The sequence below is a fragment of the Mandrillus leucophaeus genome, unplaced genomic scaffold, assembly GCF_000951045.1.
Source record: "Mandrillus leucophaeus isolate KB7577 unplaced genomic scaffold, Mleu.le_1.0 Scaffold288, whole genome shotgun sequence".
NCBI lineage: Eukaryota > Metazoa > Chordata > Mammalia > Primates > Cercopithecidae > Mandrillus > Mandrillus leucophaeus.
Genome location: NW_012103009.1, coordinates 970411 through 993655, shown reverse-complemented (window position 1 = coordinate 993655; position 23245 = coordinate 970411). Strand labels below are relative to the sequence as shown.

General features: G+C 61.4%; 1 protein-coding gene across 1 annotated transcript in view; it reads left to right on the top strand.

Moving 5' to 3' along the window:
* The first annotated feature begins 38 nt into the window (after window positions 1-38).
* The window catches only part of PIM3 (Pim-3 proto-oncogene, serine/threonine kinase), a 27418-nt gene continuing 4211 nt past the window's right edge, over window positions 39-23245 (top strand). Inside the window, exon 1 of the mRNA XM_011985611.1 lies at window positions 39-141. Coding sequence (XP_011841001.1) covers window positions 39-141 — 103 coding nt within the window. The remainder of the gene's footprint in view (window positions 142-23245) is intronic.

Below are 23245 nucleotides of genomic sequence, written 5' to 3'. Positions count from 1 at the left end.
CCCGCGCTCCTCGTCGCTGGGAACCCCCTGCGGGCGCAATGACGATGCGCAGGACGATGGCCGTGAGGGCACAGCCCGAGTTCTGGGGCGTGGGCCGGAGCGCGGTTGGCCTTGACCTTCTTGGAAAGCCCTTGGCGGCAGGTGACTCCGCTTAGTCACGGCCCCGCGGGCGGGGACTCCCCGAGGGAAAGGAGGCCCCGCGGAAGGAGGCGCTGAATGAGACGCATGAGCGCCACCGCCGCCGCCGCCGAACATCCCCCGGGGTGGAAGCCAGGACCTGCGTGCCCAGATCCCCCAGGCCCGGCAGTGGGCTCTGGACACAGCCGGCCCACAGGACGCCTGGCGGGGCCTCCGAGCTTTCCTGTTTTTTTCTGCAGCCTGGCTGGGCTTAGGGAGAGGTGGAGGGGTGCGCCCCTTGATGCTGGGGACGCGTGTGGCACAGGGAGCCGGGTGCAGCCAAGGCCTGGAGGGGTGCCTCCGGCCCCGCCCAGGTCACGCTTCACCCTTCGTGAGGTTGGGATCTTTGTACAAGTTGGGCGCCACCTGTTTTTTTTTTTTCAAAAATGATCAGAGGGAACGAGCCTCAGCCAGGACAGGGGGCTATGAGGCTACCTGTTGCCAGGCCCACCCACCAGCCTGAATTCCGGCAGGGCTCTCCTCCTCCACCCACAGCCCTCCACCCACACCTCTCCATCCACACCTCTCCAGTGGCTCCAAGGCCTATCTGATTTGGCCTCAGTTCACCTGTTTACTTCAGGGACACCTGGTTATCCTGCCAGAGGCAGGTTGGGGGGCCTGCAGGGCCAGCCTCTCTCAAATCCACTTCTGGCTGTGGCTGTGCGGTCCCCACAGCGCTTCCTTACCCCTTCCCCACGCTGGAATCTGAGAACTAGATATGGGGGTCCTGGTCTCAGCGTCCCTCTCCATCCCGGGTGCCCTGCTGCTGCCAGCTCACACGCCCACCATCCCATCCTCAGGGTCAGTGTGGCTGCAGAATGGCCTCTGGGGAGAGTGGGGTGGGGGCTCTAGCCTGGTGTACCCCCAGCCTGCTGTCCCAGGTGAATGCAGACCCCTGGCTCAGCTGCTGACCAGATAACAGTGGCCCTTGTGCCACAGCCTGGGTGGGGGCTGGGGTACCAGCCCCGGGTGTCTCCAGGCGCAGAATGGCACCCACCCCCACCCCACCCGCAGGCAGCGGCCAGCAGGAGACATTGTCCGTCCCCCTCAACCCTGGCTATTAATAGCTCCCTGGGCTAGAAGCGGCTATAAATAGCCCCAGCCCCTCACACAGGCCCATTCAGGCCCCCGCTGCCTGGGTGAGCACAGCAGCCACACTTGCACTCACTCAGAGCCATGCACACAGGAACTGTGCCACTCCTGCCCCTCCACGCCATCTGCATTGAACAGACCCAGGCTGTCCCTGCAGCCCTCACAGGGTCTCCTGCGGCAGGGGAGGGCCCCGAATGTCTCTGGAGGCTTTTTCTTTGCTCCTCCCGCCACTGCCCAGGGTCCCCTGGGGGCTTCTAGCTACTCCTGGGTCCTACTCTGAGGCTTCTGGAAGTCAAACGCATTCGCCCAAAGCCAACCTGGGGGGAGGTCCACCTGGAGGGAGGCCCAGCCCCTGCAGAGAACCAAGCCTGGCCTCTGCCCCAAGCACTGCCGCCTCGGGCCATGAGGCTCACAGGGTCCCCCAGCCCAAGGCTGGTCCAGCCTCCCACCTGCCCTGTGGGGCAGACGTCACTGCATTCCTACTCCTTGCCCTGGAGGCCTCATTGCTGTCAACAAGGCTGTGACCCCCACTGTGACTCCCACTCCCAGGGTGACAGAATGGGCAACTGGTCCAAGAGAGCCTGCTCTGTGGACCCCCTACCCGTCCACAATGTCCAGGCTCCGTGGCTGGTGGTGACAGGAGACAGGATGGGGGGCATGGGGGCTGCTGTTATTGTGTCCAGAGGAGAAAAGGAAAACAATCCTGTTTACGGAAAAGGAATGTCCGTCCACTGCCGCCAGCCCGTGGCCTTCCTGGGGGGACAGAGGCCCTTTGTTGGGAAAACAGGAAGCAAGGATTTCCAGGATCTGCCAGGCCGCCCGCCGGCCACCCGCCCCACTTCCGCCAATTCTCGGCAGCCTGCGCTGGCCACCAGCTGCCGGTCTGTCCATCCACGTTTCTGTCTATCCGTCTGACTGTGGGGCCCAGGCGTACAGCCTCAGCACATCCTGCTGTATGTGGTGCCCCAGTCACACAGGGACAAACACCCACGGGGTGTCCTCGGAGGGCCTGGGAGGGCAGCCTGGGAGCTGAGACCCAAGGAGTGGGGACCCGTGTCCCACACAGGGAAGGGCAGTGCCAGACATGGAGCAGGCGCATGGGGCAGGGGCCACGGGGCAGGAACCAGGGAGGCGGGAACAGCCAAAGGGAAGCTGTGCCAGCCTCTCCCCTCCCCACCCAAGAGCCAGGGACGGTTTTGGGGTTAGGGGTCACTGTGTCCCTACTACCCAAACCCACATCCAGTCCATGGCCCACACGATGCTTGCCTGTCACTGACCCGGGACAGCATGAGCACGAGCTCACCTGCGCATGAACACCAGACGTGTGCACGCTCAGCTGACATTCTCACCTGCGCACACACGCACACACCAACACCACAAGCACAGACGCCGGCACCATCACGAGAGTGGAGACCACCCCAGGACACCAGCAGCTGCACCGCCGGCGGCGGTCCGTTGGCCAATGGTGCCCAGGGGACTGCTCCCAGCCCCTGTTGGGGGCTTCTCTGATTCTGTGTGGGTTCCCGTGTGCCCTGTTTGGGCTCTCACTGGTCAGAAGGGGCTGGCACAATGCCTGTGACCACAGCCCTGGGCAGGGGCAGGAGGTGCCATGATCAGGCAGGCCTGGGGCAGGACTCTGTTTAGGCCCAGCTGGAGGACCCTCTGCCCCCACCTCCACATCCCAAGTCGGCAGCTTCCTCCCACTGTGGTGGTGATACAGGAGATAGAAAGAAATGATTTAGGCAGATGGTGAGGGCAAAAGAGTCCTCAGCAGAACTTCCCTTCTAACAAAAAGCAGGCCGGGCAGGGTGGCTCACACCTGTAATCACAGCACTTTGGGAGGCCAAGGCGGGCAGATTGGCCCTGAGGTCAGGAGTTCCAGACCATCCTGGCCAACATGGTGAAACCCCATCTCTACTAAAAATATAAAAATTAGCCAGAGATGATGGTGTGCGCCTGTAATCCCAGCTACTCAGGAGGCTGAGGCAGGAGAAGCGCTTGAACCTGGGAGGCGGAGGTTGCAGTGAGCCGAGATCTCGCCACTGCACTCCAACTTGGGTGATAGAGTGAGTGTTAGTCTCAGTAAATAAATAAATAAATAAATAAATAAATAAATAAATAAATAAATATTAGCCAGGTGTGGTGGCAGATGCCTGTAATCCCAGCTACTTGGGAGGCTGAGGCAGGAGAATCCCTTAAACTTGGGAGGCAGAGGTTGCAGTGAGCTGAGATCACACCACTGCACTCTCAGTCTGGGCAACAGAGAGAGACTCCGTCTCAACACAAAACAAAGAAAAGCAAAACGCAGTCCAAGAAATCACTTCTTTTCTAATGAAGAGCAGCCTGGAAGATTAGACTGCAAGCATAGATCAGGCTGGAAGCTTGCACAGGAGATGGAGGCAGCTGCACAGATAGAAAGGGCTCCCTGGGGCCAGGAATGTCCACCCTGGGGCTCCATGTCCCTCTTAGTTAGCACATGCACAGTAAGAAAAAAATGAGCGGCATGGAGTAGCTGCCCACCTGCATAAAAAAAGATTGGGGTGCTGGCCAGGCACGGTGGCTCACGCCTGTAATTCCAGCACTTTGGGAGGCTGAGAAGGGCAGATTACCTGAGGTCAGAAGTTCGAGACCAGCCTGGCCAACATGGTGAAACCCTGTCTCTACCAAAAATACAAAAATTAGCAGGGCATGGGGGTGCGTGCCTGTAATCCCAGCTACTCAGGAAGCTGAGGCAGGAGAATTGCTTGAACCCGGGAGGCAGAGGTTGTGGTGGGCCCAGATCGTGCCATTGCACTCCAGCCTGGGCAACAGAAGTGAAACTCTGTCTCAAAAAAAAAAAAAAAAAAAAAAAAGATTGGGGTGTTACACTATGCAGATGGCGTGCCTGGTCCCAACCAGTTTGTCATACCCTATGTAGATCAGACACCGCCTCCCCACTAGCTCATCTATAAAAACCTCTGCATTTTATCTTGGATGGGCAACCCATTTTTCCAGGACCCCTATCTGTAGCAGAGAGCTGTTCTCTCTCTCCTTTTTATTTTATTTTTTTTGTTGAGACGGAGGCTCAGTCTGTCACCCAGGCTGGAGTGCAGTGGTGTGATCTCAGCTCACTGCAATCTCCACCTCCCAGGTTCAACCAGGTTCAAGCAATTATCCTGCCTCAGCCTCCTGAGTAGCTGTGATTACAGGTGTGCACCCCACTCCTGGCTAATTTTTGTATTTTCAGTAGAGACGAAGTTTCACCATATTGGTCAGGCTGGTCTCAAACTCCCAACCTCAGGTGATCTGCCTGCCTCAGCATCCCAAAGTGCTGGGATTACAGGCATGAGCCACCATGCCCAGCCTGGATAATCTGCATTTAAAAAGTGTTTTCTTAGGAAGTATGTCAAATGTACATGGCTTGAGCCACAATACCCAGCCTATTCCCTCCCTCCCTCCCTTCCTTTCTTTCTCTTTTGAAATGGAGTTTTGCTCTTGTTGCCCAGGCTGGAGTGCAATGGCACAATCTTGGCTCACTGCAATCTCCACCTCCCGGGTTCAAGTGATTCTCCTGCCTCAGCCTTCTGAGTAGCTGGGATTACAGGCATGTACCACCACACCTAGTTAATTTTGTATTTTTAGTAGAGACAGGGTTTCTTCATGTTGGTCAGGCTGGTCTTGAACTCCTGACCTCAGGTGATCCACCCGCCTCAGCCTCCCAAAATGCTGAGATTATAGGCTTGAGCTGCCATGCCCAGCCTATTCTCTTTCTTTTGCTGATTAAATGTCTGCTTTAACCTCACCCTTCCTGTGTCCTCGTCCTTATCTCCGTGGCTGCGAGACCAAGAACCTCGGGTGTCACCCCAGAAATGAGGCTGCTTCAGTGAGTCTGTCTTCAGACCCAGGAGACACCTGCCCTGGTGTAGGTGAGGGAGGCCCACGTGGATCTATGATGCCAGGTGGGGAGGGCAGAGGACAGGTGTGAGGGGACAGCTGGAGCAAGACCCCTGGTCAGGCATGCCTCAGTTCAGAGGCCCAGACAGCGCAAGCAGAAGAAGGGGAGGGTGCTGGGAGGAGCCGTGGCGGGGACCAGTCCAGGGTCTGTGGGTCCTGTGAGGGCTTGGGGTTCACTCCCATCAGGTGGGGCTGCACCAGGAGGCTGTGGCTGAGGCTCAGGGGGTCTCTGCTGCTGAGCACAGGTGGGGACTGAGAGCAGCAGGCTGTGAAAGTCCCAGCCCATTAGGAGGATGAGCAGTGGCCTGGCTGGATTCCAGGTCTGTTTTAATGTGGAGTTCATGGAACTTTTGGAAGCTGGGGTGAACGGTGAGATGCAGACAATTCCAAGAGTGGACATGGCTTGGGGGACCAGAGCCTCAGCTCACAGCTTGACCTGCCTTTGCAAGAGCCGCTCCCAGGTTCATTTAATGGTGAATGAATGAATGAGCCCACTGTTTATCCAGGCACCACTGCATCATGGCACAAGTGGGCTCTCAGGAAAAACTACTTATTGAATGGTGAATGAATGAATGTGTGAGAGACAGAGTGAGTGAGTGAGTGATTGAGTGAATGAGCAAGTGAGTGAATGAGTGATTGAGTGAATGAGTGAGTGAAAAAGTGAATGAGTGATTGAGTGAATGAATGAATGAGTGAGTGAATGAATGAATGAATGAATGAGTGATTGAGTGGATTAGTGATTGAGTAAATGAGTGAGTGAGTGAATGAGTGAGTGAGTGAATGAGTGAGTGATTGAGTGAATGAATGAGTGAGTGAATGAGTAAGCAAATGAGTGACTGAGTGAACGAGTGAGTGAATGAATGAGTGATTGAGTGAATTAGTGATTGAGTGAATGAGTGAATGAGTGATTGAGTGAACAAGTGAGTGAATGAGTGAGTGAATGAGTAAGTGAATGAGTGGTTGAGTGAGTGAGTGAGTGAGTGAATAAGTGATTGAACGAGTGAATGAGTGAATGAGTGAGTGAGTGAATGAGTGAATGAGTAAGTGAGTGAATAGATGAGTGAATGAGTGAGTGAATGAGTGAGTGAATGAATGAGTGAACGAGTGATTGAGTGAACGAGTGATTGAGTGAGTGATTGAGTGAGTGAGTGAATGAGTGAGTGATTGAGTGAATGAGTGAGTGAATTAATGAGTGAGTGAACGAGTAAGTGAATAGATGAGTGAATGATTGAGTGAGTGAATGAGTGAGTGAGTGAATGAGTGAGTGAGTGAGTGAATGAGTGAATGAGTAAGTGAATGAGTGAGTCAACGAGTGAATAAGTGAGTGAGTGAATAGAGGAGTGAATGAGCGAGTGAGTGAATGAGTGAGTGAATGAGTGAGTCAACGAGTGAATAAGTGAGTGAGTGAATACAGGAGTGAACGAGTGAGTGAGTGAATGAGTGAGTGAGTGAACAGAGGAGTGAAGGAGTGATTGAGTGAATGAGTGAGTGAACGAGTGAGTGAGTGAACAGAGGAGTGAATGAGTGATGGAGTGAATGAGTGATTCAGTGAATGAGTGATTGATTGATTGAGTGAATGAGTGAGTGAGTGAATAGATGAGTGAATGAGTGAGGGAGGGAGTGAGGGAGGGAGGGGTTGAGTGAGTGGCGGAGGGAGTGAACTGGCCTCCCAACCCCCCAGCTGCTCTCTGCTGACCCCAGATCTGGAGGTGCCCAGCTCCCGTCCTGCCCTCCTGGGCTAGTGGTGGCCGCATGTGGGAGGGAGGAGTGGTCCGAATGCTGTACTGTGACTTCTGAAGCCACAGGCAGCGCCAGAGTGTCTGGGGAGGACACAAAGCCACGCTGTTCCCTGCGCAGGGGCTGGGCCTGCCTGGAGGTGAGCCGGGGCCAGGCAGGCTGGGGCCCGGGAGAAGGAGGGCTGGCCTTGCAGACAGGATGTGCTGTGGTGGGCACCAGAGCCTTCAGACCCGGGGTCGGCCTCACCCATGTCCAGCCGGCTGGTGTGGACCCCCAGCCGCCTCAGGTGGGGTGCGGTGGCCCCCGGATGGGGGAGTTTCTGCTGCCCACCCAGCTGCACGCCAAGAGGGGCCCAGGGAGACAGGAATGCCAGCTCCTCGTGGAATGGCCGTGGTGGCTCTGAGCGCTTTGCCTGAAAATCACTCTTTCCTAAAAATCACTCTGAGGAATTTGCTCCCCAAGCCTCCAAACCCAGAGCAGAGCCCCCGAAGCTGCTGGAGGGGCTGGTGAGCGGGTGGGGTTGTGTGGTAAAGATCGTCTCCTCTGAACAGCCCCCGCAGGAGGCCCTGGGTCGGCCTGGCCCCTGGTCGTTGAGGAGTATCCAGCTCTCCAGGCCCCTGCAGGTCCCCCCAGCGCCCGACACCAGCCCTCCAGGGTGCACCTGGCTGTTGTCTCACTTCCAGCCAGGCCAGCTCTGGGTGCCATGCAGCCCATCGTGAGCTGAGAGTGGAACTCGGGGTCCTTGAGGCACCCCCCGCCCAGGCCTTTAGGGGAGGACCCAGCCACCAGGCATGTCAGGAAGGTTGGGTTTTCTCTGCGGATAAGGATCCCCACCTTTGGGACCATCGGAGGTCACACCACCCAGAAGGGAGAAAGTGAACGCACGCCGTAGGACTTCCTGGAGGAGGGGACCCCGGGGAGCAGCACTGCAGCCAGCTAGATGCACGGGGATGGCATGTATGCACAGGCGTGTGAGTGCCAGCGTGCATTTAGCACCAGGGGAGGGAGGCCCAGACTCACAGCCTTGCCAAGCTAGACACCCTTAGCCCTAGGCCCCCAAGAGGGGCAGCAGCCCCGGCGGGCGGGAGAATCCAGGCCTGGCTAGTGGAGACAGACATTTCCACTTCAAGACCCACCAGGATCCCCCACCTGCCAGTCACCCAGGCCACGGCTGGCCACCAGCCACCCTGCTGGAACTGCGTGTCCTAAGTGTGGGCCTGAAAGGCATGGGGAGGCTCCTGCTCGTCCTCAGCTGCACTCCTGCCCCCACTGCCCCTCTGGGAAGCCCCTGGCGTCTAACATCCTGTCCAGCCAAAGACTTGCCAAGCACAGGCCCAGGCCTGGTCACCCCCAGCAGGGTAACCACAGGATGGCCAGGCCTCGGCCCCCCAGAGCTGCCTCCCTGAACCCTGTCCCGGCCTGGGAAGACTGGTTCTTACACTGCTTGGCCTGGGGACCAAGTCTGTGGGCAGAACGGGCCCTCCAATGCCCAGGGCAGGCCTGGGGTTGTCCAGGCCTCCCAGGTCCCGCCTCCTCCTAGACCTGGCCTTGGTCTGAGCACCTGTTCTCTCCATGCAGGTACCTGGGCCTCTGAAATCCCCGCTGGTGGAGGAGGTGTTGGGTGGCCCGGGGTTGCCAGCACACCAGGTGGTAACCTCTGCCCCGGACCTCAGGCTGCAGTGCCAGGCACCCAGAGTGCCAGGAGCCCACCACAGCCACAGTGACAGCCGGGCCGTGCATCTCAGGGTGTGCTTGTGCCAGCACAGAGCTCCTGACCCCATGATGCCCTGGGGGGTTGGGCCCGAAAAAAAGTGTCACTGCTCACAGGCCCCCCAGAAAACTCTGCTCCTTTGGGGCCAGAGATGCTGTGAGAAGTGGCCTTTTATTATATAAAACTGTTTTATGCAGAATTTAAGACACACACGTGACCCTTCAGATGAAACCACAGCCCCAAACAGCTCCCTGATTTTAGCCTTGTAGGAGATCCTGGGGCAGAGGGAAACTGCTAAACCAGACCTGGATTCTAGACCCACCAGGAGGTCATAAATGTGTGTTGTTTTAAACCACTAAAATCTGGGGTCGTTTGTGACACAGCAAAGCAACAGGTCACCATCATGGTGTTGAAGGCGGGGCCAGCTGGGCTTGCTGGCTGACTCTGGAGGATGCCAGAGCGTTGACCTGAGCCCCTGGCAGGTGCGGCTGGCAGCACCGGGACAGGGACAACGAAGGCTGCAAGTTAAGAACTCTGTGCTGGGGCCGGACGCTGGCTCACACCTGTAATCCCAGCACTGTGAGAGACTGAGGCTGACGAATCACCTGAGGTCAGGTTCGAGTTCAGTCTGCCCAACATGGTGAAACCCCGTTACTACCAAAAATACAAAAATTAGCCAGGCATTGTGGTGGACGCCTGTAATCCCAGCTACTCAGAAGGCTGAAGTAGGAGAATCACTTGAACCCGGGAGGCGGAGGTTATAGTGAGCCAAGATCACACCACTGCACTCCAGCCTGGGCGACAGAGCGAGATTCCGTCTCAAAAATAAAAAAGACTTTGGATAAATGTGTGTTATCCAACAACTTTGGATAACAGAGAACACCATGACAAGTTGACAAATGGATTACAGAAAAAACAACGAGCTTCGTATGTTAGCACCTATAATGTCATTTCATCCTGTATTTTGAACAATGAACCCTGAATTCTCATGTGTGCTGGGCTCTGCAAATCATGTGGCTGCTCCCAGCAGTCAGGAAAGAGAGTGGGACTCAGGGGAGGAGGCAGGACGAGCTGAGACCCAGGCCGCTTGTCCCTACCCTGACCAGGACAGCGTTCCAGCCTCCCCGTCTGCTCAGAATCCGCCCTGACCTGCCCCACACCCCTGCAGGCCCACAGGGGAGGGCAGAATTAGAGGGGACCAGTGCATAGGGACCTGGGGGTGCTGGCACTGAGGTCTCTGGGCCTGGGATGCTGACCTTCCCAGAGCCCTGAGCTGGGCCAGGACGAGGTCTTCCCATCAGACCTGCCTCTGGCTGAGGGGCTGGCCTGTCTCACAGATGAAAATACATTCTGAGGCCCAAAGGGGGTCCGGACTCTGACTTCGTGGCCCACAGCCAGGCTCTCCCCGTAACCAGCAGGCTTCTTTACCCACACGCCACTATCCACCCAAGCCCCGCAGGCAGGGACCCTTGGTTTTGGGTGGCCCTGAGCTTGGGATTTGTGGCTGGCTGTGTGGCCCCTCGGAGCCAGTCCTGCACACCCGCAGGCCCACACACGTACGCACTTGCACACAGCCACAGATTACACAGGCACCAGCTTCCTGGGAATCCATTTGTCATGCAAATACCCCTCCTGGGGCCCCTCGCTTCCCCAGAGCTGTGTCTGTCCAGGGTGGGGCCCAGGCCCGCGGGATCCTGCGGTTTCCTGGCCACAGCTATTGACAACTGACGTATGTCTCTCGAAAGAGGGCCCAGATCCACGTCCAGGCTGGCCTGGGACCCAATCCCTGCCCAGCGCGGGGGCTGCAGCCTCAAGGCCCAGTCTGGCCACTGCCGAGTCCACTGGGAGCCAAGTGTGGCTTCACTCCCTCGTGGCTTCTGGAGCACCAGTGGGGTGGGGGCCAGGCCTGTTTCCCCCTTTGGCTGCCTCCAAAGCAAGAGGGAGTGGCTCTCAGCTCCATGCCCACCAACAGGCCCAGGCTCCATTCCTGCTACAGCCCCTCTACGGCCCCCCAGCCCTTGGAGCTGAGCTTGTGAGAGCTGTCCCCTACACAGTGGGCTCCAGAGGCAGAGCTGTGGGCCTGCTCCCCGCCCACCCAGAGTCCAACTGGGGCAGACCCAGGCATCCAGGCCGGCGGGGTGAGCCTGTGCCCGGGTTGGTCAGGGCCCCTGTGCTGGGGGTGGTCAGGCTCTGGGCCTAAGTGCTGCCGGGGGACAGGTGGCTGGGCCCTGGGACGCTGGCTGAGGGACAGACGCTCCCTCCTGTTCTCCGGGGCCAGTTGACCCTGGGGCAGCCCCCATGCCTGCTGTCCTGTCCCCGTCCTGTCCCCACACAGCCTGTGGGGCAGGCTCCAGGCACACATGGGGACCACAGGGGCAGGTGGTCCAGACAGTTCTCAAGGCAAAGCTGGGAACACTGTCCCATCCCTCTGGAGCCCATCCTGGTGAGGGGTTCCAGAGCCCTCAGTGGCCACCTCACAGGACTGGGCACCGGGCACTTCATGAGGTTGTCTACTTGGCCACAGCAGCCCTGCTGATGGAAGCCAGCCCTGGGCCCACTGCAGCCGAGCTGCCCGGGGCCTCAGTACCCAGAGCTTCCCCCAACGACCATCTCCTGCCCAGCCAGGCCCCAGACCCAGGGCAGCCTGCGGGACTCCTGGCCTCCACTCCTGCCACCTGAGTGTCTGTCTTACGTCTGTCCCACCCCTGCCCACAGGCAGCCGCAGCCCTGGACGGGCCTCAGCCCTGGGCTTTCTCAGGGCATCTGGGTTGGGGCGGGCAGGGCTACACTCTGGGGGTTCCCGTGGTCCCCTAGAGGGTGGGCTCAGTGGCATCAGCTGCCAGAGAGGCTGGCCGGCCCTCATGGCTCTTGACGGTATGTGCAAGAGTTTGCCTGGCGTGGTGGGGGGTGTTGCTGGCCAGGAACTTTCTTGCCATCGTCTTTCTTGGTGTCTGTCTCCCCTGGGTTCTCTGGATCCTGTCAAGCCTGTATGCTGAGGGTACGCTGTCACCAGGTGGCAAGGTGTCTCAGGCACTCCTTCAGGGTGAGCAGTCAGCTCCTGCTGCTGCCAGGGCAGAGGTGCGGAGAGGATGGAGCAGCTGCTGGTGCCGGAACCCACAGCAAACCCCCGGCCCTCCCGCCCTGCCCCCGACGCACCCCCGATGGCCTGGCGGAGCACCCCACCAGCCCAGGAAGAGGGCTCCCTTCCTCACCTGCCCAGGTCCCTGGGGGAGGGGCCATCCCTGTCCCCACTGTCCCCCAGCCCTGACTAGGGCTGTCCTCAGCACGGGTGGGGAAGGCAGGCCCCAACCACCCTCTCAGGGCCACAGGCCTGGGTCAGGCCAGAGGCTGGGTGAGGAGCCCTGGCAGGGCCCACCTGCAGTTCTCACTGGCACCTAGGAAGGGCCTCGGCAGGGACCAGGGCCAAACCCTGCCTGCCTGGCCTCTGCCCCAACCCAGACGTCCTGAGAAAGCCCAGGGCTGAGGCCCGTCCAAGGCTGCAGCTGCCTGTGGGCAGGGGTGGGGCAGACGCAGGACGGGCACTCAGGTGGTGGGAGTGGAGGCCCAGAGTACTGCAGGCTGCCCTGGGCCTGGGGCCTGGCTGGGCAGGAGAGGCGTCGCCAGCAGGGCCAGGCAGAGTGACCCACTCTCCCCCATGGGGCTCCCTGGGTGGACCTGGCGGGGCGGTCAAGGGGGTGGCCAGGGCACTGGTGCCACACCCAGGCTGCAGCAGGGACAACTCCACACGGAGGCCCATGGGCACTGGAACCCTTGGGCGTGTGCCCTGGCCTTGCAGCCACCCTCCCGGCTGGCCCTGCGCCACGGCCGCGTCCCAGGACACGGTGTGCAGCCGGGAACAGGGCGTGTATTTGCTCAGGGCGCCCAGGAGCTGTGGTCTGCAGGACAAGGGCCCATTGTGTGCCCAGTTGCCCCATGCCCGCGCCTGTTCACGCCCCTCGAACCCCGTCCACATGGCTCCCCACACATGACACCCTCTGCCAACCCTGCTACCCGACTCTCTTGGCCTGTGCCCCCACCCTGCTCCTCCACCATCACCCTTGCCTGCGCCCCCCGCAGCCAGCCCCCGCCATGTTTCCTCACTTCCTTACCCTGACACCCCTCCACCCACCAGGACCCAGGTTCTTAGAGCAGAGGATCAGATTTCCGGCATCGCTGCCTGGGCCCCACAAATGTGGGATCTGGGCCTCGCTCATGGGTCTCTCTGCACTTAGTGGGCAGATCAGTGGCCCCTGCCCCGGAGCAGAGCCCCCTCAACCGGCGGTGACACAGGCTTCCCACTGGAGGGCCCCTGGGGAGAGGTCCTTGGCTGGAGACGGCCGGCGGGGGGGGCGTCAGAAACTTCCCAGCAGGTCCAGTATGCTGGGGGCAGCCCAGGCCCAGGGCTGGGACCCTCTGCAGTGTGGGTCTCGCAGTGTCCCCCCGCTGGCCAGAGGTGAGCCCTCAGGTGCGGAGGGCACAGGCCGTGAGAGCTGCACCTGCCTGAGGGCCCCGGCTGTCGGACTTTCCACTCTAGAGGGGCTCAGGGGAGGCTCCAACGCCAAGGGAACTGGACCTTCTGCACCCTCTGGAGGATGCAGGCCCTCAGGTCCGCCAGACAAGTCCGGCACAGCCACTGCAGGGCCTCACGTCAGGCATATCCCTCCTGCCCTGCAATAGCACGGGGGGATTGAGGTCACCATTGACCACGAGGAAGCACAGAGGGGTGGGGGGATGTGGGGAACAAGGGTGGATAGCGGCGGAGGGGGCGGGCATGGGGCCTGGGCCAGGCTGTGTTATGGGGGAGCTGATGGGGGTGGTGGGGCCTGGGCAGGGCTGTGTTATACGGCGGTGCGGGATTGTGGGGCCTGAGCAGGGCTGTGTTTGGGGAGGCAGAGGGGTGTGGGGCCTGGGCTGGGCTATGTTTGGGGGGCAGAGGGGTGTGGGGCCTGGGCCGGGCTATGTTTGGGGGTGCAGGGGGATGTGGGGCCTGGGCCGGGCTGTGTTGTCGGGGGTACACTGGCCGATGAGGGAGTTCTCTACCCAGCTAAGCGAGTAACTAGTAAGGACTGGGCCCAGCCGCCTGCTGGAGCTGCCGGGGGTCGGGGGGCAGCCACCCTGTCAGGTCTGCTTCATGGCAACATGGAGGGTTTGCAGTAGCTTCTCCCAGGCCCTGTGGGCCAAGGGCCGATGAGTCCAGGGCAGAGCAGGACAGGCAGGCTGGGGGGCCCTAACAGCCAGAAGGGTCCCTTGCGAGGCCAGGCAGGGGCCGCTGCCTTTCCACAGTCCATCCGCCCACTCAGCCACATTTGGGGGTCTCCACCGACTGGGCTCCGCCCTCCTCCCACTCCCCACCCCAGCTGTGACATCTTCTTGTGCCAGCCTCACAGGGGCCTTAGGCTGCATGGCAGCGTTTGGCTCGCAAATGAGGAACCAAGGCTGGAGGTTACCGGGACGGGGGTGGGGAGGGTGGTAGGGGCTGAGGAAGGGCGTGGGGAGGCTAGAGGGGACTGAGAACGGGGGCTTGGAGTCTGGGAGGCTGAGGCCATGGGCGGGGAGCTGGGGGGCTGAGGATGGGGAAGCGAGCTTCGAGGCTGGATGGCTGAGGAGGGGGGCGGGGAGGCTGAGGGGCTGAGGACAGCTTCCTGGCAGGCCTGACTGCCTGGGCCCCTCCTCGGGCCAAGGGCCGGCCAGGCAGAACCAGCCTGACCGGGTGCTGCGTGTGAGCCTGCGTCTGTCTGCGCACCTGTCACGTGTGCTGTGGACCGCAGCCAGGGGCAGCTGTGTGCGTCACAGCAGTGCCCTGTGGCAGGAGGTTGGGCGGGGCCCACCTGCTCGAGGCCCACCTGCCTGGCCTGGGCGGGGAGCAGGTGCCAGCAGCCAAGACTTCAGGGCTGGGTCCCAGGGGAGGGCAGAGCCAGGGCCCAGAGAGAGCCCCTCCACCTGTCTTCACAGGCCAGGATGCAGAGAGGGGTATCTGGGCACCGAGTGGAGGCTGAGAGAGGCGGGGAGGTCACCAGGCCCCATCAGGAGGCCAAATTTGGCCTGGGGCCTGGCCCTGGGTGGGCTAAGACTCAACTCCATACCTCCCACTCCCTGGCTGTGCCACCAACCTCAGCCCAAGGGTAGCTGACCAGTGCCCTCCACAGCCCTGAAACCCCAGTGCAGGGCCAATTGGAAGGGCCACCAGCTCCCGCTCACCTGTGGCTGGCTCCTGGCCAGGTCTCACTGAAGGGATCCATGCCCAGGCAGGCTGCTGAGTTGCCTCTGCTGGGAGCCAGGTGGGACCCAGGTGGGATTTCAGGACCACAGGCCCTCAACTGAGGCCCTCGTGCCCCCGCTCAGCTCAGCCCACCTCCCTTCCACCCACATCCTTTCAAGACTCAGCTCCTCCCGGTGCCCTAGGCCTGGCCAGTGGCAATGCTGGGGTGTGACCACAAGGCCCATTTCACAGCTGGGAAGGTGGGCTCAGAGTGGAGGCCCCACCAGGCCACAGACTCCAGTGAGGTACCTCTGATCTGGGGGCTAAGTCAGCGAACAGGAAAGAGAGGCCGCCCGACTGAGGTGTGAGGAGCACCTGGGTCCAGAGGGTCAGCAACGGCAGCCCTCACTCCTGTCACTGGGAGGCCCGGCTCTATCAGAGCTGACACAGAAGGGTGGGTTGCAGGCTGAGCTGGTTCTCTCGGGCCCAAGCCAGGCCTGGCACCCACAACCCTGAGGAACGGGTCCTGCTGGGGCCCCAGCCACCCCTGACACCTGGTCGAGGCAGGGCGGTGGGGACAGGAGGGAGCTCTGGGCCTCCGAAGGGGCCCGGGCGCTGGATGGGGAATTTCCTGGAGGTGGAGGGGCCCAGCAAGAGTAAAAGTGCAGAATTCTTTCCATTCTCTGCATTTCTCTGAGATGACTCTGCAGTGTGTTGCCTGGAGGACCCGCGTGGTGTGTGTGTGTGTGTGTGCACGCGCGCATGTGTGAACATGTGTGTGTGCGCCTGTGTGTGGTGTGTGTGCACGTGCCATGTGTGTGCACTTGTGTGTGGTTGTGTGTGTGTGTGCAGGTGTGTGTGCATGTGTGAACATGTGTGTGTGTGCCTGTGGTGTGTGTGTGCATGTGTGAACATGTGTGTGTGTGCCTGTGTGTGGTGTGTGCGCACGTGCGGTGTGTGTGCACTTGTGTGTGGTTGTGTGTGTGTGTGTGTGTGTGCAGCCTGGCCCTGGTGCCTCACCCCCACCTTTCCCCCGGGCGCGGCCCCGCTGTGCTAGCCGCTTGGCCCCCACAGGTCTGCACTGGGGAACCCTCATGGTCCCTCACGGAGCCCAGGGAAGGTAAGGAGGACCTGGATGGCGCCCAGATGCCTGCAGGGGAGAGCTCCACACAAGGGGTCTGTGAGGCCCTGCCCCAGCCCCGACGAGATTCAGATGCCCCACTGTGGGATGTGGGGACAGGCAGGTGACGTCCCAGGTCTCAGGCTCCCCATCTGGACAATGGACACGCGTGAGCAAGACCCTGAGGTCCTGTCCGTCAGCCGCCCCAGGCAGAGCCGCAGTGCCCTCCTCCTGAGGGCTGAGAGGCCGCAGCACCCAGTGGGAGGAGGGGGCTGGGCACAGTGGGGTTGGCTCCAGAGTGAAGAGAAAAAGCTGCGGGAGCTGCACCCCCCAGCGAGGGGGCGGTGTGAACATGCCTTTGGGGGCGCCTGCCTGGCACGTGTGGCTGGCTGCATGCGCACATGCCCCCACGCTCACCTGGGAACAGGTGTGTACACAAACGCTTGCTCCCTGGGCCCTGACCTAGACTGACCCGCCGCTGGGACTGCCTGGACACCCTCCAGGCCAGACTGAGTCCTTCTCAGCTCCTCGGCCCTGGGCCACCCACAGCACTGCCGTCGGCTTGGGGCGCAGCCAAAAGCGGACAGGGTGTTCAGGATGAGCTAAGCAGGCCCTGGGGCCTCCCCATGTCAGAGGCCACTCGGCTTCTGGGTACCTGCCCTCCCTTCCCCCTTCCTCCCCCCTCCTCTTCCCCCAAATGTCACTTCCCAGGAATAGGGAAGTGGGCCTGAGGTTGGAAAACAACTTGGCCACTTCTTCTGAGCATCACGCTCTGCCCTGGCTACTTCACGACCCCAGGTCAGGGGGGTCTGGGGGGACCCTGGACAGAGGTGGGGACAGGGCAGGGCCCCTGCCTGCCAGGCCTCAGTGGGTCCCTCTGGACTTTTGCAGCCTAGACCCAGGGGCAGTCCTGGGATCCACCTCCTTCGGCCACTCTGGCGCTCCTGTCCCCCCCAACATGATGAAGCAGGAAGGGCCTGGGAGGGCACAGCTCATGGGGGTTCCAGGAAGCAGCAGTGGGGCCAGGAAGGGCTGGCAGGCCGGGTCACCGCAGGCCCTGGACGTTGACATGGACACACCCCCAGGTGCCCCTTCCTGGGTCCAGGAGCCCCGTCCTCTGCTCCTGCTGCATCCTGGGGTCGAAATGCCCCCGGGGCCTCTTAGTGGCCACCCAGACTGGCCCTGGGGACAATCCTAGGAACAGACCCAGGTCCTTCTGGCAAAGGCTGCAGGAGGACAGTGTGGAAAGTCCCCGCAGAGCCACACAGGCACAGCTTGGAGGACATCGCTTCCTGGGGCTCGTCCGGCTGACTTGTCTCCAGCCCTGGCCCAGTGTCATGTCCAGGCGGTGGCTGCCAGGATCCAGCCCCTGAACACAGCCCGGGGGCCACTCCCAGCCGCCTGGAAAGGAAGAGACAGGCTTGCACGGGTGCCGTCCTTGTCTTTTCTCCACGAGCAGAACTTTGGGCCACATAGGTCCTTCTCGGAACCACTGACTGCCCCCGACAAACCCAGGTGTGGGAGACTGTCTCCCCTCCCCCAGGCCCATTTCTGAGCCATTTGAAGAGGACATCCCAAGGGCCTGGGGTGCCCACTTGCCAGCTCCAAGCTGTGTGGATTCTGCCTGGGACTGGTAAGGATGGGCCAGACGGAGCCTGGCCCGACGCGGTCACCTGTGCTGCCCTGCTCTGTCCAAGCCCGAGCTGTCTGCGGGCAGAGCTCAAGCTCTGGCAGCAACACTCCAGTCTGAGTGCCCAGCTGGCCCAGCTGCCATTCACAGGCCTGAACTGCCCCCAAGTCCCTGTGCCTGGGAAGGCGGCTGCCCCCTCTGACAGGAGTGGGGATCCAGGAGCCCTGGAAGTGCGTGCGTCTCTGGGGTGGTGATGGCGTTCTGAGTCCGTGCTCTGAAGGAATGTTTGCTGGGATCAGGCCCTCTGGGGGGTCCGAGCCCCTGGGACTCCATCTGCAGGTCTGGCTCCTCATGGCTGGACACTGGCTGGAGCGGCCCTTGGGCCATCCTTGGAAGCTTCAGGAACCCTCCCAGGAAAATGTTCTCCCTGCTGCAGGCCTTGGGCTTCAGGCTCCTCAAAGCCCCCTGGGTGGCTCCAAACTGCAAGCCTGACTGGGGACCCATGGCGCCCTGTGGCCCCAGCCTGGCTCTGGGTGGGAGAGAGGCCCCACTCTCACCTCTGCACATTCTGAGACCCCTCAACGCCCTCCTGACCTCCTCCAGGGAGCCCCTGGGCGAGACCCACTGGGGAGCCAGACTCGGTTTGTGTGTGAGCCTGCAGCAGCTGCACAGACACCCTGGAGGAGGGCCAGACCCGGCTTCTGGCTCCTGGGAACCCCCACCACCACCTCTCCTGAGTCTCCTCCTCATCAGAATGCTGGGGGCCAGAGCGAAGTGGCTGGGGCCTGTCCTGTCTGGGCACCAGGCAGAGGCCACCCAACTCCCCGAACCCTCCAAGGTCCTCAGCCTGGGCCTAGAGGCTGAGCCCTCGCAATGGGGTCAGATGCAAGCTGTTGAGGGCAACTCTGCCTCCCCAGCCCCGTGTGGACCAGGCCAGGAAAGGAGGAGCAAGGTGGGGCCCCCATGACCAGCTGTGACTCTTGGCCTGCAGGATTTCAGCAGGGAGCAGGCAGAACTGCCATGTGGCACGCTGGGCCCTGCCCGGCCACCTCATCCCAGGAGCCCTCCTCCCAGGGTCTCTGCCTGAAACCACAGGCTCTTCTACCGGGCGCCCACTGTGTGCTGTGGGATGTGCTCCTTGGTACAATGTCATCAGATGCTCCGCACAGCCTCCACAGGCCTCTCCTCCGAAAAGCGGCAGACTGAGCTTGGTAGAGCCTGGGGATGTGTCTGTGACTCTGGGCTGGGTCAGCAGAAGAGCAGGGACCCAGGCCGGGGTCCCAGGACGGTCCCAAAGGGCCACCAGGGAAGGGACTGCAGGGCCAAAGGCCAAGAGGTATGAGGTGGGCAGGGCTGTGGTCCAGGCCAAAGGCCAGGGTGGCCTGTCCCTGGTCACAGGTCAGAGGTCCCAGGTGAGGAGGGGGCCCTGCACGCCTGCTCTGGTCCCTGCCCCAGGCCTCGGCCACACAGGCCACGCAGCTCCGGCTCAGGCTGAGCCATGGTCTGGGAGGTGGCAAGGCCACAGCGCTCCAGGTTGGCGGATCCAGTGAGGCTGCTGTGCTGAAGCCATGGTTCTCGCCATCACTGCAGCCCCCAGGCAGCCAACAGAGGCAGCCCCCTCCAGCCAGGTCTCAGCGTCTGCTCCACCCAGGACAGGATTCAGGCTAGGATGCTCCCACAGCATCTTCTGCGTTTGTGCAGGACTCTCTCTGCAGAGTCCAAGCAACGGATGCCAGGCGGCCATGCTCATTGGGGGCCCAGGCCCCAGGTGGCTTGTGGAATATAAATGATCTGTGCTGGTAGCAGATGGGGGTAACCTGGTGGGAACAGCAGCCTCTCCAACACAGGCCAGGCCTCAGCTGAGGGGTAAAACTGGTGTCCTACAGGCAGGGACAGAGGCTGGAAGAGGCAGCCACAGCAGCTGGGCTGGAGTTCGTGCAGGCCGCCCACCACCGGCTCCCAATGACTGGGTGCCACTCTCCACCCCAGGCCCAACCCTGGGATGCCTTTGGTGAAATGTTGCAAAATCCTGGCACAGCTCTGCTGGCTCCTATCTGCAGCGGGTGAGAGGCTGCGATGACCGAGAGTGGAGGCCAGAGGGGAAAGCGCCTCTCCCCAAGCATTGCCTGCCCCCGCCACTGCCCTGGGAGCACCCAGTCTTGGCCGTTGCAGCCTGTGTGGGCTGGAAGATGGGGTGCAGCAGGTGCCTATCCCAGGCTGGGTACAGCTGGGGGAGTCCGGTCTGCTGGGAGATGACGCAGAGCTCCAGCCCAGGGCCTGGGGCAGCTATGCTGGGACATTGACTCTGGGTGACAGCAGGTGCTGGTGGGGGCCAGGTCCATGGCCTGGGGAGGGGGACCTGTACCCTGGTGGCCCAGGGGAGCCACAGAGTGTCCAAGGCAGGACCGTGAGGGGCTCACACTGGGAAAAAGACCAGGGTGGCCAAGGGGGCTCACACTGGGGCCTGGGATGAGGGTGGGAGTGGGCGGGTGGATCGGCCGGAGGGAGGTTTGGGAATGGGATAGGCCTCGGTAAGGGCTCGGGGGCAGGTGAGAGGACGCCCTCTCCTCAGACATGGCCTGGGTTAGAAGGGCATCAGATACAGGCAGGACAAGGCCCAGTGACCCTGTGGGATAGGCAGGGGGCAACTGGAAAGAGGCTGATTAAGGAGGCCTTGGTCATTAGCTTGGAGACTGGGGTGGACAGGATCCCCAGGGAAGGAGGGAAGAGGGGCGTGATGGGCCGGCGGGAGGCAGGGCAGTGGGGACACAGGCTGGGGGAGTGGGAATGGGGGTGCCCATGGAGCATGAACCCTGTTCACATTCCCCTTTGTGATGTCCCAGCTTTGAGGGGGTGTCTCTAAGTGTGAGTCTGTGTGTGCGTTTTTGTGAGTTGGTGCATTGAGCAGTGTCAGCATGCACGTGTGTGTGGGACACTGTAAGTGGCCCCGGCCACCTTCCATCCCACTTCCTCATCCTCCCGAATCCAGGCAGGCCAGCCTAGCTCAGGTCACCATGGCAAGAGCGTGACCCTCCCGCCAGTAGGCCAGGGCACCTGGGGGGACTCGCCGTGTCCACTGCAGAGTTTCCAGGTCAAGCAGTAGGAATGGGATGGCTCAGGGGCTGGGCTGGGGACTGGGGTGTGCAGACTCTCTGACAAGCTCTGCTCCACTCCCGTCCCTGCCCTGGGAAACACCTGCTCCAAGGATAGGCAGAGGCCCCGGCCCTGGGGCAAGGCTGCCCCTCTCAGCAGGATGGCCCAAGGGAAGGAGGTGCCCATGCCATGCTGGCCTGAGCTTCAGGTGGGGCCGGGGGGGTGGGAGGACACAGGAAGGGGCCGGGCCAGGCCCTCTGCAGTCAGTACCCAGGCGGAGCGGCCCCCGAACCAAGACCCTGCCAAGCCCTCCTCCTGGCTCACCTCCTGTCTGCAGGAACGGCCTCAGCTCTGGCCCATGGGCTGGGCCTGCCCGTGGGACCCACCGGATGGGCTGTCTAGGAACCAGGAAAAAACAGGCAGGGCTGGTGTCCTGCGCTGCTGGGGACTTGGCCGGGGGTGGGGTGTTGATGGGACCTGCAGGAAAGGGATGGCCCAGGGCAGAGGATGAGTAGGCCCTGAGGCCCCTCAGATTTTTCTTGCCCTGTATGCAGAGCACAGATGCTCCACAGCTGAGATGACCCGTATCTGTTTGCCAAGCTGAGGAACAGGCTGGGTCGTGCCCAGTGGCAGGGGAGGGGCAGGACAAGTGAGCAGGGTCATCTGGGGTTACCGGGGACCCCAGCACTCCAACCAGATGTGGTGGCCTGGACCACAGTCTAAAAGAGGCCTCAATGTCAAACAGTCCCGGGGGAGAGTGAAGGGCTGGGGTCCACGCTGACCCCTCACGGAGCTCATCGTCAGTGCAAGGGTCCTTGCTGCACACACACACAAGTGCGTGTAACAGCAAATCTACAACATACACCAGTGCCTGGACAGATGTGGTTACAAAGATGTCACACTTCAGGGAAAGGGCTGCCTCCTGCTCTGCCCTGCCCTCCACTCCAGGGTCAGGCTGCTGCACCCCCGTGCAGGAGCCCTCCGGAGGCTTTCACAGAGGCCTGTGTGGCAGGAATCCCACCTGGAGGCCTGCAGGAATCTCCAGCACACCTGGAGTGAGCGGGAGGAGGGCTGTGGAGGGTGGGCACACCACCCTTTCTGAAGGAGCAGAAAGCTCTTAGTTAAGGGACATTTGAGGGGTTCAGAGCAAGACCCAGGGCCTAGGGAGAGCCAGGGTGAGGTGCCCGCCTGCCAGAGCCTGGTTGTCTACGGCCAGGATGACTCAAGGAAGACTGGCCTGACATGTCAGGCTGAGGACCCCAGCCCCTCCAGACTGACATGAACCTAACTGTGGTGGTCTCCCCCTAGACCTACCGTGCTCTCCAGCGTCCCTGCCCACCTCTGCTGCGTGTCCAGCACAGAAGAGGGTGGCCCCACTGGACCCTAAGGCAAGTCCCCGGGAGGACCACACGGGCAGCAGCCCTTCCTCCTTCACAGGTGCTGTGTGGATGCCGATGGAGGGGTAGGCTTGGGGCGTCATCCTACCAGGGATCTGATCTCGGGGGAGCCCTGCGCTGGGTGGGTGGTGGGTGGGGGAAAGGCTAACCCACCAGCCCCAACCCTGCCCTCGTACTGCGGGAGAGAATTGGACAGAGCTCCAGGAAGCAGGGGCTGGAGCGGGAGAGGATTGGGGGACAGACAATGTCAGGGTTGGCTTTGATCCTGAGGTAACAGGACCCAAGGGACAGGAAGACATGAGCCAGGCAAGTGAGGAGCCCCCAGGAGCACAGGCACGGGCACAGGCAGCAGGGGACGAAGTGAGCCCCAGAGATCGCCCAGATGGCAGGTGGGCCTGGGCCAGTCCTGAGAGCCACAGCCTCAGAAGGGCTAAGCAGGGGAGAGGTGTGTGAGCGATCAGTGCAGGGACAGTGATGATAACTGTGTAGAGGTGAGAGGTCAGACTTGGGGGAGGCTGGAAGCTCCGAGGCAGGTGTGTGTGCACGCTGACAGTCACACCAGACCTCCCCAGGATGTCTGCCATAATACTTAGACCGGCTGGGCCCTCAAGAGCCACTGGGAACGCTTGGCAGTGCCAAGAGGACCAGCCCCTGGGCGCTCTGGCCCTCAACTCTCAACCCACTAGCCCTGGGGCTGGCAGGTGGCCACTCACGTCCTGGAGCCCTGAGCTGCTCTCAGGCCAGTGACCTTGGACCAATGTTGGCAATCTGTGGGTTTGCACCAAACCACACAGGTGAGTCTGACTTCTGTACAGAGAGCAGGGAAGGGGCACGACAGGGTGAAGTCCAGATCAGGGCAATGAGACCCTGGCTATTCAGGCCTTGAGTGCAGTTGTTGCAGCAATCACGGTGGGCTCCCTGGTGGAGGTGGACAGCAGCTGCTGGAGAGCCCAGAGGGCAGCCAGGACCGTGTCAGACAGGCCACTCCAGGCACCGGCCACCAGGGCAGAGGTTCCAGGGAAGGCCCTCGGGCTGGGCTAAGGGCGTGAGGTCAGAGTCCAGGGTGAGGAGGAAACGTCTCCAGCCAGGTGCGCTCTCGGCCCTCGCCGGGCTGCGAGACTAGGGGCGCTGCCGCTGGGAGGGGTCCCAGAGGAGC